The sequence below is a fragment of the Narcine bancroftii genome, chromosome 1, assembly GCF_036971445.1.
Source record: "Narcine bancroftii isolate sNarBan1 chromosome 1, sNarBan1.hap1, whole genome shotgun sequence".
NCBI lineage: Eukaryota > Metazoa > Chordata > Chondrichthyes > Torpediniformes > Narcinidae > Narcine > Narcine bancroftii.
Genome location: NC_091469.1, coordinates 393,441,947 through 393,462,476, shown reverse-complemented (window position 1 = coordinate 393,462,476; position 20,530 = coordinate 393,441,947). Strand labels below are relative to the sequence as shown.

The window sequence follows — 20,530 nt, the reverse complement described above, 5'->3', positions numbered from 1 at the left end:
TTTGATTCAAGAAAAAATATAATCAGAAGAAAAAGTGGAAGATACAATTACCACTGAAGGAAAACATCTCTAAAGTCATATATCCCTTGAGTCATCCTGAGGTTGTGATTGACACTGCATCAAAGGAAATCGTGGTTAATGGAATTTTTAAACATTTAGACATGCAGCATGGTAACAGGCCCTTTTGGCCCATGAGCCTATGCCACCCAGTTATACCCAATTGATCCACAGCCCCTGGTATGTTTTTGAAAGGTGGGAGGAAACCAGAGCACCCAGAGGAAACCCACAAAGACACTGGGAGAATGTCCAGAATTCTTACAGATAGTGCGGGATTCGAACCCGTGTCCCGATTCCTGGCACTGTATGCTAACCATGCTGCCCGGAATGAAGAGCAATATTTGCTATGAGTTAGTTACACAATTCCAGCAAACATACTCAGATATATGCTATAATAATACAAAGTTCTGTTGCTTTAAATACATTTATTATTTATGAAATAAGCTTACATTAAAATACAAATATATATTGAAGCAGAAATCAATTTTGTATCAATCACCATGTTAAAAATGAAATAACTATATTTTAGTTTAATGGCTGAGCATCATTTTATGATTAATAACTATTTTATGATGGAGAGTACAAAATTATAGTACATTAATTAAGGGGCTATTCATTTCCCTGGTTACCATTGAATCAAAACTGAGTGTTATCAAAATTTTTTTATTACACTTTTACCCATGACAACATCTCAACATTACATTAAATATTTCTAAATATAGCAATAAAATAATTTCTGTTGGGGGAAGACATAGCAAGTATTTGCATGAATAATCAACACATACCAGTGAAGGATACAATATTATTGACACTTGCTCGCAAATTAAAATAACTGTTAAACAATTAATTTCAATCTTGCATGTTTTATTAATGTCTTTGGACAAGGTGAGAAGCACCCTTCCACTCAGAAGAGGAGCCTATAAAAGAAAAAGCATATTTAGTTAAATTCATATGATCACTTCATTAAAAGTATTAAAAATGGATACTGTACATCAGAGTTATTTAATTCCTTAACCAGAACTGCTTTTCACTACCTACCAGAAACTGAGGAGCGTTTTCCCATAAGTCCAACAAACTTCTCCAACTTATGTCCTATGGGTCAAATTACAAATAAGTTATATTTATGATCATGTAATGCAATGATTCTCAACCTTTTTCTTTTCTCTCACATACCACTTTAAGTAATCCCTATGCCATCGTTGCTCTGTCATTAGTAAGGGAATCACTGCTCTAGACCGAATTATTACGGAAATATTTTGCTTGAGAAAAAATTGTCATTGGCCTATTTCCTTTGGAGTTATGAAACCATGCACATAACGAGTCAATTAGGTACAATTAAAACTGTGGTTTTCAAACAGAGCACAGGGAATACTTAAAGTGGCACGTGACTGGAAAGAAAATGGTTGAGAACCACTGCTGTAGTGTGTTTATCTTAAAACTTACAGTTTTCTATTCTCAATGACAATGCATGTTTTTCCATTGGCTAACCAAATAATAGTTGAGTGAGAAAGTGTGCAATAATAAAATAGAACTGAAAAGTTCTGACTTCAGCTTGAATGCAGTTTCTATGTTATTTTGTTACCTACCTTTTCTGACATATTTGCTTTCCATGGCATTTGATATTATTTCCAAATCTGTTTTAACTTGTTCACACATACAGATTTTTTTCAGTTCTTTGAAGATGCATCAATGCCAGAACATTGGAATGCATTCAAAGAGGATCCAGCATGGATTAGATCAAGTTATGTTCCCAAGAAAAGAAAAAGGTAATTTCCAAACCTAGACTCCATGGATATTGAGGAACATAAAGAGTAGAATACTGCATCAAAGCAAGCTTATAAATAATACTGAATTAAGTCTGGAGAAGTATAAATGGTGCAATATTTAACTTTAAAAGGCCATTTGGAAGCAAAGAGCACACCGGGGGAAAAAAAATGAGTGCATAAAATTCATGTGGATCATAGTGGAAAGAGGTTAAAACATTTGCTGGTCTTTGGAAGCATAATTTCTTTATCAATATTGTGATTCTTTGCAGAAATGGAAATAAAGAGATATTGGCCTCTTTTAAACTGCAGGACCTGGGTAGCCCTCCTGGAAGCACCTTTTAAATTGCAGGGGGAAATCGCCAACCCAGTGACTTAAGGGGGATCCCGCCCCCACAATGATGCATCACATACTCACCAGAAGTATTGCCAGATGTTTGGATGTTGGCTGCCCAGAGATGCACGCACACAAGCACTGACATCACTGGAATAAGCATGTCGGTCATTTTTATTTTCAAATCACCTGTGGATGCGGCCTAGGTAAGTTTAACTGGATTCTCTGACTACCTCTGAGGTAGGTCAGGGACCCGGTTGGATTCCTGCAGGGGTTGAGAGGGTCAGACCCTTTCTAACTGCCACATAACTGGGTCGCTAAGCAGGCAAATAACCCCATTTTACACAGCAGTTTGAAAGGGCCTATTGACAAGACTGGATAATGGCTCATGCCGTGTGTTTAAAGAAGAGAAAGAAATAGATCAAATGAACAGAGGTTTTCATTAGCAAGAGCAAATTATTGGACAAAATTCTGAAGGACAGCACTCATCAGGATTTGGAGAGAATGGATGGCATAGTTATGTTAAGCGATCATGGCTGACTAACAGAAAACAAACTCAATTGGTCGAAAAGTATCAATGGAAGAAAAATAACTGTCAATGTTTCAGGCCTAACTCTGTCAAGGCATTCAGTATTTGGAGTGAAATGTTGACCATTCATTTTCTCACACTGATACTGCTTGACCAGTAGTGGATTAACCATTAGTCTGAGTAGGCTGAAGCCTAGGATCCTGGAAGGTAAGGGGGCCTGATGCATTATGGTCTGATTAAACTGACTCAACAAAAACAATGAGGTTCATTATTCTCCATCATCCTTTGCATTTGTTTGATTTCATTAAAAATTGAGGTAGCCTCCAAGCAGATGAAAATTCTGGGCAAGTGAATCAACTGGCCAATTCTTTTCTGTTGTGCTAATGAAATAATTGAGGCATCGAAACTATTTATAATGGACCACATTGTTTCAGGTTGGAGAAGAGTGTGCATATGTAGGAGCACTGGAGGAATAGTCCACTGTAGCCACAGTGGTGTAGGAACCCGGTGGGACACTGAGGCTCTTCCTCTCCATGTCTGTACCCGGGGCCACGGCAGGTTTCCACAGTCGTAAACTCTCTGCCCAGTGGGACGAAGGACAGGGCTCTCCCTTCCCAGAGGGATGGGGGACGGTGACAGTGACCTTTCCCTGCCCTCCAAAAGGTAGTGGACACTGCCCAGGACATTACAAGCAAAACCTCCCCACTACTGAGTACATCTACAGGGAACACTGCCGTCAGAGAGCAGCAGTAATTATCTAAGACCAACACCACCCAGCACCTGCTCTGTTCTTGCTACTGCCATCAGGAAAGAGGTATAGGTGCCTCAAGACTCACACCACCAGATTCAGGAATAGCTGCTACCTGTCTACTATTAAACTCCTCAATAGCAAACTCAATCAGGGACTAATTTAAGGAATCTTACTTGTGCACTTTATTGATTTTTTTTTGCTCTCCCTGTATTACACAGTCAATTTGTTTGCATTCATTTTCTGTCTACAGTTCTTTTGATTGTTTACATGTTCCCACTGTGTGTAGTTAATTTTTGCACTACCAATTAGAGGCAATTCTGCCACGCCCGCAGGAAAAAGGAATCTCAGAGTTGTATGTGATGTCATGTATGTACTCCGACAAGAAATTGATCTCCACATCTGACTAAGAATTGTTTCAGGTAGTAGCAAGGAGATTCATTGAAGATGCTGTATATGATATCACGCAAATGGATTTAAACAAGGCTTTTCACAATCACCCACATGGCAGGTTGATCAGAAAATGGCGTTCCACGTAGTCGAATAACCCAAAGCTCAATGGTGTTCAAATAAGAACTGGCTCAGTAAGAGAAAGCAAAAAGCAGTTGTCCATATGTTGGAGATGTTGTAATAGCAACTCTATGCCTAGAGCCCACAGATCCCAGAACTTAATGACAGATAGGTAAGGTAAAGAAGAAAGCAGATCAGATATTTCCCATTATTGGTCAAAAAAGTAGAGAGGGATTTTGATGAGATACTCGTGTACCTCAGCTGGAGGAAGTACTGTGTATGATTCAGGTCACTACATTAAAAGAAGAATGATAAAGCAGTAGAAAGAGAAAGGAAGAGATTTAGAAAGATTCTGACAGGACTACAGATTCATACTCACGAGGAGAGGCTGACTCGGCAGGGACTATTCTCTTTGAAATGTAGGAAGGTTTATTGGAGATGTACCAGATTAACCAGAGAGGTTCATTTTCAGGTTAACCAGAAAGGACAATCTCATTTGGCAGACAGGCCAGAAAGTCAAGCATGCTGATGTGACTTAATTGGGGAAGAATTAGAGGGAATTTGAGGAAATTGTTTTTTGTCAAAAAGTTTTAGTCTTTTGTTTTCATTACCCAAAACAGTGATGGAGATGAAAATCTCAAAACACTCAAAAGTTCTTGGATGAGCATTTGAAGAGTCATAACTACCTATTCAAGATTCAGGATTCAATATTCAGTTTATTGTCATGTAATAAACAGTGTCATATTACACAAAATTGCTTTTGTCTGCTGTAAGGCAGACAGATTCCCATTGGCAGAAATTGGCTGAAGCGTCTCTTACAGAGAAAGAGAAGCAAATAAGAGCTTCCACCCCCGCCCCACCCTGAGTCACCTAGTGTCTATAGATTTCCCTCCAGCGCAGCCACATAGAGTGTAGTCCAAACCATCAGCAACCCAAGCTCAGATTTGAACCTCTGATACCATTAGGAACCCTTCAGCGCCCTCCGCACTTTATCGCATCCCGGTTCCAATACCTGGTACCCCTTCAGCCAGTTTCGAGCCATTCTCCAGCAATCCGCAACATGGTATAAGACCCTTGATTGCAGTCACCAGCAGCCCACAGCCTCCATGGGTTTCTTGCCTCGAGTCTTCAGCAGCCACTATGTATGTGGGTCCTTCAGCCACAGAATCGTCTCACTGGTCTACCACCATGGTCACCATTCTGTGGGTCGTCTCCTCAGCTTCTCCTTCTCAGTCAGGAAGTGGCCTCCCCGTTTTCTTGTGCCCTGCACCGGTCCTGCTCTTCCCTGGAGCCTGGCATCCCTTGTGGGTGCTGCCATTCATAGATACCACCATCTTGGGTCCAGACCCTGTAGTCGCAGGATTTTAAATAAAACTACCATTAGCTCCTTTAATGGGCCATTCAAAGCCTGTGAGGGAGGAGCTGATAGCAGTCAAACTGGGTGGTTGGATCCCGCCGGAGTGCTGTGTTTCCACTCCCTGCTCTCCAAGGGTCCACACCAGCAGCAGTGCTGCCATTACAGCAACTCTGGCAGCACCGCCATTTTCTTTTGGATGCTATTCGACAAAACATTCTCTTTCCTGAAAAGATGGAGGTTGAGGGGTGATCTGATTGACTATACAAGATCATGTAGATATGGAAATGAGTTTCCCTGGCAGGGAAATTAAAAAAAAGAGGACATAGTTTTAAGGTGAGATGTAGGAATTTTAAGTGAGTGGTAAGTGAGGGGTAGTTATTTTTCTCAAAAAAAGTGGTTGAGTTTTGAACCACCCTGCTAGAGGGGGTGGTGGAATCAGAAACAATTCTAACATTTATGTGATGAATATGAGAAAACTAAGGCTTTAATGATGAATCCAGTCCATTAAATTATATATTTTTTGCAGGATCTATTTGGATTTTCTCAGTTGTTAGCCTATTTTTCCAAACTTACTTTTGCGAGTCAATGGCTTGTTCCCTAAAAAAGAAAGAGAAATAATTTATGTTTCCAACAATCTTCCAAAAAATAGACACTTATTTTTAAATTGAATGGTTGATCCTGTGGAATTTTTAAAAATCCAATAACAGATTTATACACTGATTATCGGCTTTAAATAACAGATGAATGATTTCAAGAATTTCTTATTCTTGTTGCTTTCCCTTAACTGAATTGGTGAGACCTTGGAGAAAAAAAATTTAGTAATGTAATACAATCTACTTTTTAAAAATTATTTCATGCAATAGCTGAAAATCTTTCCCCTTAAGGTCAAATCAAATAATTATGGTGGTTTTTATTCACATCAACTTCAATTATCTGATGTAGAAATTAAGAAAATTTGGCAAATCCAACAATTATGAATATCGGAATGCAGGTATAATGTATTAATAAATAATATTAGTGATCTCGCTTTTTGTATCTAAAGATCTCCACTTGGTATTTCAGCCAAAGCATTTGTTTCTATGGTAATTTTACATACTTCAATACCCTATACTGTATTTGTTTATATTGTAAAGGAATTGCTTCTGCCTTTAATCCCGTACAGTTTCTCAGATATTCTGAATTTGCCACTGGACAATTCTACAAATTCAGTGTCATGTGCAGTGCAGCAACATCTTCAATAAACCCATGGATGCCTATTCAGCCTGAATAGAAAGGATCAAGGGTCTTTTACCTATCTGATTGTAACATTTTAGAAATACATGCCCTCTAATGTGTAATATACTTGTGGCTAAGTGCTGGTCCCTTCCTTAATTTGGATCTATCGACAGAAAACTTAACACTAATTCCTTTTTCTGGAAGTGAGACTACAAATCTGTTAATTATAGCATGACCAAACCAAGTGCACATTTATTAGCCTGCCAAAAAGAAATCTCATTTACTTCTGATTGCATTCGCCCTCGTTTTACAGCCTATTTTAGTTGAGGACTAATGTGTGGGCAAACCAAAGTTTGCAGCATTTCAGTGATTTCACACCAAGCCTGTTGGAAAGGCTGCTATAGTACAAACAAAGGCAGAGCAATGTGACACTGTAAGCTTTTCTATGCTTAACCCTATGTTAACGATGAAAATATATACGGTACTAATGTGTGGGCAAACCAAAGTTTGCAGCATTTCAGTGATTTCACACCAAGCCTGTTGGAAAGGCTGCTATAGTGCAAACAAAGGCAGAGCAATGTGACACTGTAAGCTTTTCTATGCTTAACGCTATGTTAACGATGAAAATATATACGGTACTAATGTGTGGGCAAACCAAAGTTTGCAGCATTTCAGTGATTTCACACCAAGCCTGTTGGAAAGGCTGCTATAGTGCAAACAAAGGCAGAGCAATGTGATAATATTGTTATTATTGCAGCAACAGATTGTTGTGGAGTAGGTTTATACAGACCAGTGCAACATCATTGGCCAAAGGGCCTGTACTCTGCTGTAATGGGCCGGTATGACGATGGTACAGATCTTCATGTGAAGGCTGCAGGTCGGTCAATTCAAATACATAGCACTATGTCATTTGATAATTATGTTCAGTACTGAACAAATTGAATAATTGCTAAAATATATTGACATTTTGAAAGAAAAAATACTAGGCAGATCCCATTTATGACGTGGCATATTTTACAATAGGTATGCAGGAAGCTTATGTGACCATCCTGCTCTCCTCTGAGCTGATTAACATTAATGATGAAGGTGTAATTCATTTAGCTACTAAACCAGATAAGAAAAATACAAATAACCCACAAAGAGGTATGAACATGGAAAATAAGTGGGCAAATGAAATATAAAGTTTGGTTATCTACATTGGTGGGGATAAAAATCAAGTAAAAACACAGTAAAATGCTGGAGGAACTCAGCCGATCTTTTCAGCGTCTATAGGAGACAGAGATACATTGCCGATGCTTCAGGCCTGAGCCCTTTTTCAAGAAATAAGGAGAATAAGCCGGAAGCAGGAAATCTCTGTAAGTTTCGGAATTCAAACAATGGGGAAGGAATCCACACCCACAACAGATGTTAATTGCATATGATAAAGGAATGAGAATTTATCATGTTTGTGCAAAAGGAGATGGAATGGAGAGGCAGAGATAAGGAGAGGTGACAGGTTTATGGAAAGCCAGAGAAGTCGATATTAATGCCATCCGGTTGGAGGCTGCCCAGTCGGAAGATGAGGTGTTGTTCCTCCAACTTATGGGTGGTCTCAATCTGGCAGGGCATGAGACCATGGGGAAACATGTCAGCAAGGGAATGGAATGGAGAATTGAAATGGGTGGCCACTGCCATTGCAGTGTATAAAGCTGATGAGCTTAACAAAGTGATCTACCAGTCTGTGTCCAGTTTGTCTGATGTAGAGGAGACCACAATGGGACGACCGATGAACCGTGCAGATTCACAAGGGAAATATTGCTTCACTTGAAAGGACTATTTGGAATCGTGGAGGGAGTGGTCCCTGTGGAAGGCAGAGGAGGAAGAAGAAGGGAATATGTGTCAGTGGTGAGATCACATAGTAGGTGGCGGAAATGGTGGAAGAGAATGTGTTGGATGCAGAGGCTAGTTGGGTGGTAAATGAGGACAAGAGAAATCCTGCCTGTCCTTATGCATGTGAGGGTGGAGAGCGCCAGGGCAGATTTGCGGATAATGGACGCTATGCGGGTGAGCACCAAGTTGATGGTGGTAAGAATGAAGTGCTTTTTTTAAATGGTGAGGAACTGAGAAATATTAATGTGGAAGGTATTTGATGTGCTCATTCATGAGCTGTGTAAAGTAAACATGCAGATGCACCAAACAATTAAAAAAAACAAATAATATGGTGGAATAATAGAAGTTTGAAGTACAAAAGTGAGATCATCATTATTGGATAGTCATCCAGATTATCAGAAAACAATAATCAGGGCTAAAGCTGATTACATTTAAACAAAGCAACAAAAATAACAATTTGGTCTTATGACCTTCGGTTAGTTCTTCATTCATTTAGATATATTTCTCTTTTTATTATCTATCTATAGAATGGCACCTTATCAATTTTTTTATCGAAACATTCTAATCTTAGTTCTGCAATAGGTGCACATTAATTGCCTTTGATGAGCTCATATGATTTAAAGTAAGGAAAAATGAATTAATTAGCTGTCAAACTAAGCAATAAAACACTGTGAAACACAAAAGTCTGCAGACACCGCTATTGTAGTAAAAACACAGATCAGGCTTGACATGTCAGTAATATGTCTTTACCTCCTATGGATGCTGTGAGACTGGCTGAGTTGTTCCAGCATTTCTGTGTGTTTTTTCTGACATGGTCAAAATTTATATTTCATGTGCTATGCAATAAACCACTGGTTGACCATTCTGCATGGTTGCAATTTTCATTGTCCTGCTTTATTAAGATAAAATTGGCAGCAACTTTTCTTGTGTCCAGGGTATGACGTTTCCCCCCCCCCCCCACCAATTTTCTGTTCATTTTATTTGTGTGAGACTGTCCCTTTAAGAGAACAGATTTAACAACCTGCTTGCAGGATTTGAAGTGACTGTGAAACTAGCAGCAGGCCTTGAAAACATCACATTCCTAAATAGATACATTTGAAGAGAAGCAAGGCAGTGTGTCTAAAACCCAGGTCAGAGACCATGTGACCAACAGATTAAGACTGAATACACAGCAGTGGTTGGAAGCCATTTTTGAGGAAGCAACAGAAGAGTCAACAGCTCTTCGATCTTTGTTGGAACGAGAAACCCACTTGGCCTCGTTGTGTGGGTATATACAGAATTGTCAGATTTCCTCCTTTGGTTATGATAGACCACTTTTCTTGACTCTCAAAAGGGGTTATACAGCACTCTACTGACCCATGAAAAAGGTTCTAACTGCTGAAGAAAACACTTGTCTAAAAAGGGCATTTCCCTGAAGCACTTTAACCAGGGTGCCGTGAGTAATCAACATTCTATCTCTTCCGGTTGCTTTCACCCACTTCAGCAACTGCTAACTTCATCTTAAGATCCTCAGCCATTTAAAGCCTGTATGTCTCACCATTCATCTAAGGCCTGCATGTCTCAACCATCTAAAGCTTGCGTGTCACATCAATCTCAAGCCCCACATATCATCGTCAAATTCCTAAACTTTAAACGTGAGACGGCCTTCCCAGAATTGAGGCTTGAGCTGTAGTGGCTTGGGATAGTCCACAAACACAGCAATATATTCGCACATAGTTAAAGTTTTTAGTTATGTTTAGATAAGTTAGTTAGGTTAGAGTAGGTGTTATATGATTGTTAATTAATAATTTAAAAGATTATTTTAAATATAACACCATCTGGGCCCATTTTTATTCCTGCTGTCATGTATGTAACAAATCTCCAACTTGTCTGTGTGGAGTTCACACATATTCCCAGTGACCATGTAATTGCATAGAAAGGACATTGTTTTGGTCTGAAATGTATAACACCATTAAAAAGAAACCATTCATGGTGTCCCTGAGCATATTTATATTTTACAATGATAAATGTTCCAATTACTGCAAACACTTGAACAATTTAGTTTTTTTTTACTCACATCCTGTAGTTAGCAAAATCAGTGGAAAATTATTATATATAATTTCGGGTGCATTTTTTAACAATAGCAGCTCTTCAAGATATGTTGTTTTCTGACTGTTCCAATGACAACACACCATTCCCAAATGACAAGGTGATCAAACAACCTACCTTAATGATGTTGATACATATTTAGTTATTATGGGGATCCCATTTAGAAAAAAAAAACAAGCTGTGGAAATCTTTGCAGCTATTTTTTTCTGTGGTAAATCACTATAATTAGAAAACTGTGTTAAGCAATGAGTTGTTAATTTCAAGGTATTGATCACATTGCAGTACATGAAAATATGGTTTTGTTTGAATGATATGCGTATTATGAACAGCTCAAAGTATTCTATTCCCTTTTCAGAACAAAAACATGCTGTAGTTGGTCTCTTGATGACACACGCAGGCAGAACCAACAGCAATTACATCACAAGGTGCAACCGAAGCTCTTCTTAGACATGTACAAAACACTGTCCTTTTGAGGATTCCATATCAGCAACCATGAAAAAAACATCAAAAAGAAAGGGGGACTAGATACTTTCCACCAAGGCACTGGGTTTTACATTGGTCGTGAGACTGCAGAACATGTGTTGAATTATCAATGCCAAAACCTTATATTTATATAATGAAAACAATTGTTTGTTTCCATGACACATATACACTTATCAAGTAAACCATTTGATTCAGTATTACTAGCAGCAGATAACCAAACAAGTAAAAGTGGTTATTAGCACCATCTTAAAGAATAGACACCCCATGATGAATAAACAGGACTCATTCTGTACCATGATTCTAATATCAATGGTGCCTATAATAATAGTCCAGAAGGTGCCCAGCCCTTTCATGGTCTCAGTCTTTCAGGACAGAAATAACCGCTTGGGCCCAAATTGTCTATTCCAAACAACATGCCCTCCTGCTTTAGTCCAACACTCACAGTCACCTTCTAAGCTCCTCCTATCCACGAAATTATCTGTGTTTTTTAAAGGAAACTACCATACCTGCCTCTATCATTTTACCTGGCAGCACATTCCACATGCTTAACCCGCTCGGAATGAAAAAAAAACCTTCACGTCCTTTCTAAATCATATTCCCTTCACTTTATACTAATGCACCCTCATCTTAGATTCTCCCAATCTAGAAAAGAGGCTGTCACTATTCACCTTATCAATGCCCCTCACAATTTTAAAGACCTCAATAAGATCCCCTCTCAACCTCTGATGGTCCATGTAAAACAGACCTAGTTTTATCCACTCTCATGATGCTCGACTTCCCTAATCCTGGCAACAATTTTGTAAATCTTCTCTGTACCTTTTCCAACTTTAAATTATCCTTCCTATAACTAGATGGGCAAAATTGCACATAATATTCCAAATATGGCCTCACCAACATTTTGTATAACCAACATGACATTCCACATTTGTTTTTAATACCTCAACTGATCAAGGCAAGTGTCCCAAACACTCTCTTCACTACTCTGTCTACCTGTGCTTTCATCTTTAAAGAGTTATGTACTTGCACCCTGGGTCCTTCTGCTCTATTATACTCCTTCAAGTATTGCTGGTAACAGAGTAAGTACTGCCCTGGTTCAACTTACTCAAATTCATCACCTCATGCTTCTTAGAGTTGAACTTCATCTGCCATTCCCAAGCCCAGTTCTCCATCTAATCTAGATCCCATTGCAAACACAGGTAAGATTCTTCACTGTTCACGGTAGCACACTTTTTTTGTGTTATCAGCAAACTTATTCACCTTGCCACAAACGTCCTTGCCCAAATTATTTCTGTATATCATAAAAACCAAGGGTCTTGAGGTGCTCCACTGGTCACAGTCCTCCAGTTTGAAAAGTTGTCATATACACCACTGTCTAGCTCATCACTGCCAATATTTTATCTAGTTATATATAATAATTTTCCACTGATTTTGCTAACTACAGGATGTGAGTAAAAAAAAACTAAATTGTTCAAGTGCTATAATTTATCTAGTTACCTAGTTGATATCTACAGACCTAATCAAACACTCACCCTCATCTTCCCTCTGTCACTTGATCAAAAAAATGTTATCAAGTTTGTCAGACAAATTTTCCCATGCATAAATCCATGTAGGCTCTCCTTGATTCTTTCATTTCCATCCAAATTTTATCTCTCTGAATCCTCTCCAGCAGCTAACAGGATGACAGTTACCTGGATTAGGCACCATCCTCCCATCCTCTGGTCTACCCCTGTCCTCAGTGATGAATTAAAATGTCAGTCAAGGCCCCAACAATTTCCTTTCTGCCTTCCCACAATGTTTTAGGATGCTCCTAGTCTGGGCCTGGAAATTTATTCACCTTGATATAATCTAAGATTGGTAACATCTTTACTGTTGAAGCAGACATGCCGAGATTATCTTAAATTACCTTCATCCCCTCCAGCTCATCCTGCTCCAGAGTAATTATATTCATATTATGATCTTCCCCATCTCTTCTGGCTCTACACATTGACAACCATCCTATTCTTTTCTTCGTGGTCCTTTTATTCATAATAAAATTGGTTTTGATTTGATTGTATCTGCCAAACCCATCTCAAAACCTCTTGTCTTCCTCCTTATCTCCATTTTTCCTGTGCTTCTGCATTTCCTATACCTCTTAACCTGGCTGCCTGCATCTGATAGATACCTCTTTTCTCATCTATGCCTCTATATATCTTGCTTGGTTCCTTTAACTTATCTAACAAAGAATATATTTGAACTGGACTTTCCTTATTTATAACCTTAAATGTCTCCTTTTGGGTCCAGTCAACTAATTGCTAACTCCTGCCTAGTCATGTTGAGATTAACCTTGCCCTAATTTAGGATTCTAACTTGAGGACCAGAGTTATTCTTTTTCATTACCATGTTAAAGCCAACAGAATGATGGTTACTGGTCCCATATTGTTCTCCTACCAATAGTTCATTTACCTGGCCAGCTTTGTTCCCCAGTACAAGGTCTAATATTGTCCCTTCTCCATTTGGCTGGTCCATATATTTTTGAAGAAAGTTCTCCTGGATACACTTAACAACCATCAGCCCCCAAATAGTTTGACACTCCCAATCAATAATAGCTTTGCTATTTTTACAAACTTCAGCAATCTCTCTCCATATTTAATCCTGTCGCTCCTAGTGAATGTATGCACATCCATCAAAGAGACTGCTCTTTTCTATTCCAGATTTCCACCCTCGCGACCACACTGAAATATTACTTGCACCAAGTGGAACATTTAACAAATTTAATATTGCAAATGTTTGACAATTTGAGTGTAAAATATGATGCTCGTGTATGAATGTAGATCAACAAAACACAATCTGCTGGAGGAACTCAGGGGGTCAGGTACCATCAGTGGGAGAAAAATGGTCGACGTTTTGATGCCGGAACACTTCGCTACGTGTTCCCCCAGAATCAAACCGTACCCTGCCAAATAATAAAGTTCCCGGAGTGTAAGGTATAAACCTTTTCGTCTTTTAAGATTTATTTTGCATGTAAAATCTGGTTTATTTGTGTTATATGTCATTTACACTTTGTTAACGGTTTATAGGTTGATATTACAAACAAATTGGACGGGAATCGTTGAAATATTGATGGTAGTTATACTCTACAACCAACCTAGCCTAGTTACACTGCAAACAAAACTCTTTACTGAAATGTTGGATATGTATTTTTAGCTATTTGATGTGCTGACATTTTCCAACATTGTGTTCTTACGCTTTACCGAGAGATCTTCTTCCCATTAAGCCAAAGAACTGCTCCAGTTGCGGTTTCCTGATCATTCGGCGGAAGAGCTCCTGAGTAGAGGTTTCTTTCAGTCGCTTCTCCTGAAATCAAATCATATTGGAGAGCATGAGTTCAAATTAGTTGTGAGGTTGCACTGGTTTTTACCACCTGGTTCGCAGCGCAAGAGAGAGCAACCTTTTCGGTCATGATTTCATGATGCAGCTACCTTTGGATCTCCACACAATAAAGATCCAATCAATTACTTATCATTATACTTGTTTGATCAGAGTTAGTCCAGAAATAATTATTGTGGTGATATATAATTACACCTCTAGGTCACCAGTTTATTAGTTTATTAAAGCTGTCTTTGAGACAAGACCTCTTAGTGTACATATTAGTTTATTAAAGCTGTCTTATACTTGCACTGCTGGTGTGGTTATTGTCAGTACAATTTAATAAACTAATATGATAGTTACGTGGATGGAAGCTGCTTCTGCTCCAATGCGCATTCCTGACCACCTGGAGACTTGTTGAGGAATGAAATCCGGGGAAGACTAGCACGCAAGTGCATCCGAGGACAGAGACGGCGAGGGACAGCTGTACTGGAATCATGGTGGAATGCGGGGAAGACCACAGAAGTATGATAGGGCAGGTAAGAAAAGGCCAAGAGCCCTGCCTGCCTGTGGATTTGCCAGTACAGGCACTGCCGACCCTAAACCCTGGTCCAATCAGAAAGGGGCCATTACAAGTGCGGGTGGAAGGATCTCCACAAGTCGTGCTCCCAATCACCATGTATGTGCAGAATTCCCAACCACTCCAGAGCAGGGAAAGCAGACACCGCTACCGTCACTCCCCCAGCAGCAGTTTCCCCAGTATCACAGAGACCTGACGCTACCGCTGAGATTCCCCCCCAAGCCCGCTGCAAATGTCCCAAAGCCAGAGACTCAACCAACAGCCCCAAGCACCCAAGTTACTCCTCCAGCAGATACAAGCCCCACAGAGGCTCTACCAGCAGCTCCCAGTACCCCAGGGTCCACCCTTGCTACACCTAAGGGACCAGATGCTGTGGCTTAGTCATGTGATGTGACTAGACAGGCTGGAGCTCGACCCCAGAAATCCCGGAGCCGGAACGCACTTTGGCCGCTGGCAGAGATGCTTTCTGAATTACATGGAGGTGCTGAGGCATCGGATAAAGAGCTATTAATGCTGCTGTTAGCACAGCTGGGAGACCACCCTTACTCCCTTATACAGGATGCCAGGTCCTACCAAGTGGCAATGAGCATTTTACAGAGGCATTACAGTAAGGGGCATAGTGAACTCCACTCCCGGTACAGACTCATGACCAGGTCTGCCAGAGACTTTACACCATCTCTGAAAGACCTGGTGAGAGGCTGCAACTTTAAAGCAGTATCAGCTCAGGAGTATGCGGAGGACCTTATTAGGGACAGAATTGTTGCGGGAATATGGTCCACTGAGACAAGACATCGATTGCTGGAGAAAGCAATGGTGGGGCTAGATGAGGCAGAGACTCTTCCAGAAGCTTTAGAAAGCACCAGGAAAGAATTGGAGGAGTACTCACAGGACCCTGGGGCTGAGACAAACGTCACACTGCTGGATTCTCTAGCCCCACGAAACAAAAGTACGCTGCCTCACAGGAATTCACAGCACCAGCAGCACATCTTGAGGGTCCCAAGTGCTTTTTCTGTGGACAAAGAAAGCACCCCAGAACCCTCTGCCCTGCCAGAGAAAATGTCTGTTCCAACTGTGGAAAACGTGGGCATTATGCAAAAGTCTGCAGAAGCCCCAAGGCCACAGCCAAGGCCCATTCTTATGCTAATGAGAGGCGGGAAAGATCTTCTTTGTCTACAAGCAGAAGAAGAAGAATGCCATGTGCAGCCGGCCATCTTGGACAAATGCTATAAAGCAGAGGACACAATCTTCATGAGATGAATATGACACCGAGTACTCTCGGATGGAAGGACACGAAGGACACTCCACACTTGCTTCCCTATGCATGTATCAGGCGAGTCCACACCATTTATCTGATGCCACTGTGTGCATCACAATTAATGATGTCAGGGTATATTGCTTAATAGATAGTGGAAACACTGAAAGTTTTATTGACCCCCTGGTCAATAACCCCTGTTAGTCAATCGTCTTGCCCTCCCCACATGCTCGAGTGAACACCAGATCCTGTTAGCAGCCAGCAGCCTTACATCTGAGATAAAACAGTTTTGCAGGGTTACTCTAGAAATCCAGCGCACAAAAAAACGAAGGGTTCAAATTACTAGTACTTCCTCACCTCTGTGACCCACTACTATTGGGGTTAGATTTTCAGTGCCAGTTAGAAAGCATTACAATAGTGCACAACGGGCCTCACCCCACCCCCCCCCCCCCAACCCCACTATGCCTTACAAAGAAACAACACTGCAGCCTGTCTGTCTTGAAAATAGAACCCCCTCCGCTGTTTACACACCTGACCCCAGAATGCACACCAATAGCCACAAATAGGTACAGCCCGAAGGACAGAGCCTTCATTAGGACAGAGCTCCACAGGCTACTACAGGAGGGCATCATAGAGCAGATCACCAGCCCGTGGAGAGCCCAGGTGGTTGCAGTAAAGTCAGGAGAAAAACTGCACATGGTAGTGGATTACAGCGTGCCAATCAACAAATTTACACAATTATATGCCTACCCACTGCCACACATAGCAGACATGGTCAACAACATTGCGCAGTATAAGGTGTTCTCCACCATAGACCTGAAAGCAGCATACCACCAACTGCCCATTAGAAACACCGATCGCATTTACACGGCATTTGAGGCAGATGGCAGGCTATATCAATTTCTGCTACTCCCCTTCGGTGTCACCAATGGAAAGTCCCTGTTTCAGAGAGAAATGGACCAAATAGTAGATGAGTTCCAACTGAAAGCGGTGTTTCCCCACTTAGACAATATGACAATCTGTGGCCACATTCAGGAGGATCATGACACGAATTTAAAATGCTTCTTCCTTCTTCCAGGCAGCTGAGGAAAGGAACCTAACATACAACAGGGACAAATGCGTCTTTAGTGCCAGGAACTTGCCAATCCTGGGCTACATAGTGCCGATCAGTGAAATCAGCCCAGACACAGCACATATGCACCCTCTCGTAGACCTCCCAGTGCCATACACGCTGAAAGCACTAAAAAGGTGTTTGGGACTGTTCCCTTACTACGCCCAATGGGTCCCCAACTATGCCGACAGGGCCCACCCACTTATAAAAGCCTCGATTTTAAAAGCCCACTCCCGTCCAATAATAGAAATGTCTATTTCCTAAACGTAATAGATGAATATTCCCGTTTCCCCTTTGGAATCCTGTGTTCTGATGTATCAGCAGCCACTGTTATAAAATGCCTCCAACCCATCTTCAGCATATTTGGGTACCCGAACTACATACACACAGACAGGGGTGCTGCATTCGTGAGCACAGAAGTACCTGCATGAAAGAGGGATTCCTACCAGCTGCACTACAAGTTACAATCCCGGGGAATGGACAAGTCAAAAGGGAAAATGCCACTATCTGGAAAATGGTCCTCTTGACTTTAAAAGCAAAAGACCTGCCTGTTACTAGATGTCAAGAAGTGTTGCCAGAAGCCCTACACTCTAAACGTTCTTTGTTGTGTACTGCCACTAACATGACCACACATGACTGTATCTTTTCTTCCACAAGGAAACCCACAACAGGCACAGTGCTGCCTAAATGGATGATGTCACCGGGACCTGTTCTCCTCCGGAAGCACTGCAGAAAGCGGACCCGCTGGTGGATCAAGTGGAGTTGAGGCACGTGAACCCTCAATATGCCTTCGTCACATTCCCAGATGGAAAAGAAGACTTGGTGGCCACTAGGGATCTCGCGCCGGCCAGATGCGTGAACAACGCAGAGGAAATACAGATGTCTACGGATCAACAAGGAGCACAGCAACAGTCACTAGAACAGTCGTCCATCGAGTCACCCCAGGGGACTATATCACCCACCCTGGAAATCAGGACACTGGGTACACCCGCCCCACAAAATATCACCACCCTAGACTTGATGGCAGGGCCTAATCCCATACAAGAGGATCCCCAGCCCACACGGCCATACTCCCACACCTCCACCAGAAAGGCCGAAAGGCAGACCGCACTCCCCACCCCTATACCACTACCGAGGAGGTCCAGAAGTCAACAGAAGCCACGAAAAATTTTCCACTTGATCTTACAAACAAGGGAAGGAGGGCGGGGGGGGGGGGGGGGGGGGGGAAGGCAGAGGGAGTAATTTTTTTAAGGGGGGGGGTGAATGTGGTGATATGTAATTACACCACTAGGTCACCAGGGGTCATCTCGGTGACCTTGTATATAAAGCAGTCCAGAGCTACAGTCTAGCCAGATTCATCTTGCAGGGAGACAAGACCTCTTAGTGTACATGTTAGTTTATTAAAGCTGTCTTATACGCGCACTGCCGGTGTGGTTATTGTCAGTACAATTCTAATGAAAAGATTAGGGAATTTGTCTCCACAGGGGCTGCCAGCATTTTGTTTTCAGTTTTCATTCCGATTTCCAGGATTATTGGGGGACCTGGTCCTTTTTGTTGCTGCTGCGCCAGATCGCTCTGAATGACAATCACTGTGACTTTACATAATTTAAGATCCTCCATCCTAACCACATTCAAATACAGTCGCTCTTTTGCCAGAACATCTGCCATTGTCTTATGGATGTGAGCGGGGTTCCAATAGGAGCGCTGATTCGGCAGTCGCTACATTGTCTTCTCATTCCACACCGCACTTGTTGCAGTCCAGGGTGTGAAGCTGACCTGGCTTCAAATGGTCTTCTGGTTTGACCAGATGTGGCCAAATAATAAAGTTCTGAAGTGTGGGGCCAGCTATTAAACCGCTTCGGGAAGAATGAATTGGAATTTGTCAAGCATTCCGTTTTCACATCTACTGGCATTTGGATATTTAGAGACTGGAGTTCTGTGTGGCAGATTGTGTCTTGTGAATCTGATGGACAGAATCTGACTCCAAAAGGGTCACTTTGAGTGAATACAATGGCAACCAAGCCTGACTACTCTTTCCTAGGTATCCAGTGAGAAATCCACTTTCTAAAAAAATCTCGTTCAATTCACCAGCCATTTACTGATCCAATATTGAGGAACCCCACAACTATGAGTGTTTTTATTGTCTGTATCATCATCGAGTCATACAGCGGGGAATAGTTCCTTTGGCTCAACTCATCCAGGTCGACCAAGTGACCTTGTCGGATTTGCCCGTTTTCTTCTAAGCTCCGTCTCCTTCGAAGCCCTTCTTATCCATATGCCTGGCCAAATATCTCTTGAACGGTGAAAGTGTACCCGCTTCTACAGCTTTCTCGAGCAGATCGTTCCAGATACGGGCCACCTCTGAGTGAAAAAGGTTCCCTCTTACATCTCTCTGTTCCCACCTGAAACCTATGTCCTCTCTAGTTATGCTACGACCACTGGTATTCTCGCCCATAAAAGAAGATGTTGAGACTGTTTTGCCCATAAATGCAGAACTGGTCCTAAGAGTAACTCCTCTAGACATCACGAAGCTCGAAAGGTTTGATACAAACCGCTCAACAAATGTAAATTCGCTTTCTCTTTTTTCGGTCACAAACAATGGTTTGGGAATGTTACCTGACTGAGATTGTTGACGACCCAGAGAGACGTGCCTTCACTTGGAGAAATCTCTTCGCAAAAGACTTCTATCAAAATCAGGACTGCCGTGAGTCCGAGCAGTCGGCGACTTCTCATCTTGGAAACGCGAGAGGGGGGTGGCCTCGACGGCTCCGGCTCTGTGGAGCTGCAGCGGCCAAGGACAAGTAGCAAGAGTTTAATGGGGGCGGTTGATGTATCCGTGCGTTCTCCTGGCTTGTGTCAGAGTGTGTCCATCAGCTGGCCCCAATCCAATTGGTGCCTTTCCGTCCGATCCCGGAAATCTCCTTGTTCAGAGCATAGACGGCAGCTGCTGTTCCCTCTGTCGAGGAAGCGGGTCAGGATGGTCTTCACCAAGGAGGAGTTTGAACGTCTGCGTTTCAAAGCCTTGATCTGAATGAAAGTTGCGTTGAATGCCGTGCAATTTATATGTTGACCGGAAGGGTCGAGACAGTGCAGCTCTTTCACTCGTTCAAAAATAGTCATTCGAGATTTCGAAGGTGAACGAGTCCTCCCTCAGCCTGACGAATTGAATTAAAGAATCAATCTTTAAGTGTATAAATGTCACGATCCATATTTGCCTCCCACCTGAGTACTTAAATCATTTCTCTGCTATGAGTAATTAGGTGAATGTGTGTCAGTATTTTCGCATACT

General features: G+C 41.6%; 1 protein-coding gene across 1 annotated transcript; it reads right to left on the bottom strand.

Annotated features, from left to right (window-relative positions):
• Positions 1 to 848: 848 nt before the first annotated feature.
• Positions 849 to 20,140, bottom strand: LOC138753137 (protachykinin-like). The gene is made up of 5 exons (XM_069915714.1): positions 19,858 to 20,140; positions 14,184 to 14,286; positions 5,872 to 5,895; positions 1,096 to 1,149; positions 849 to 974 (listed from the first exon to the last, which is right to left on the bottom strand). Exons 1-5 carry the CDS (start codon positions 19,972 to 19,974, stop codon positions 925 to 927), a joined length of 348 nt encoding a protein of 115 aa, XP_069771815.1. The 5' UTR covers positions 19,975 to 20,140; the 3' UTR covers positions 849 to 924.
• Positions 20,141 to 20,530: the final 390 nt, after the last annotated feature.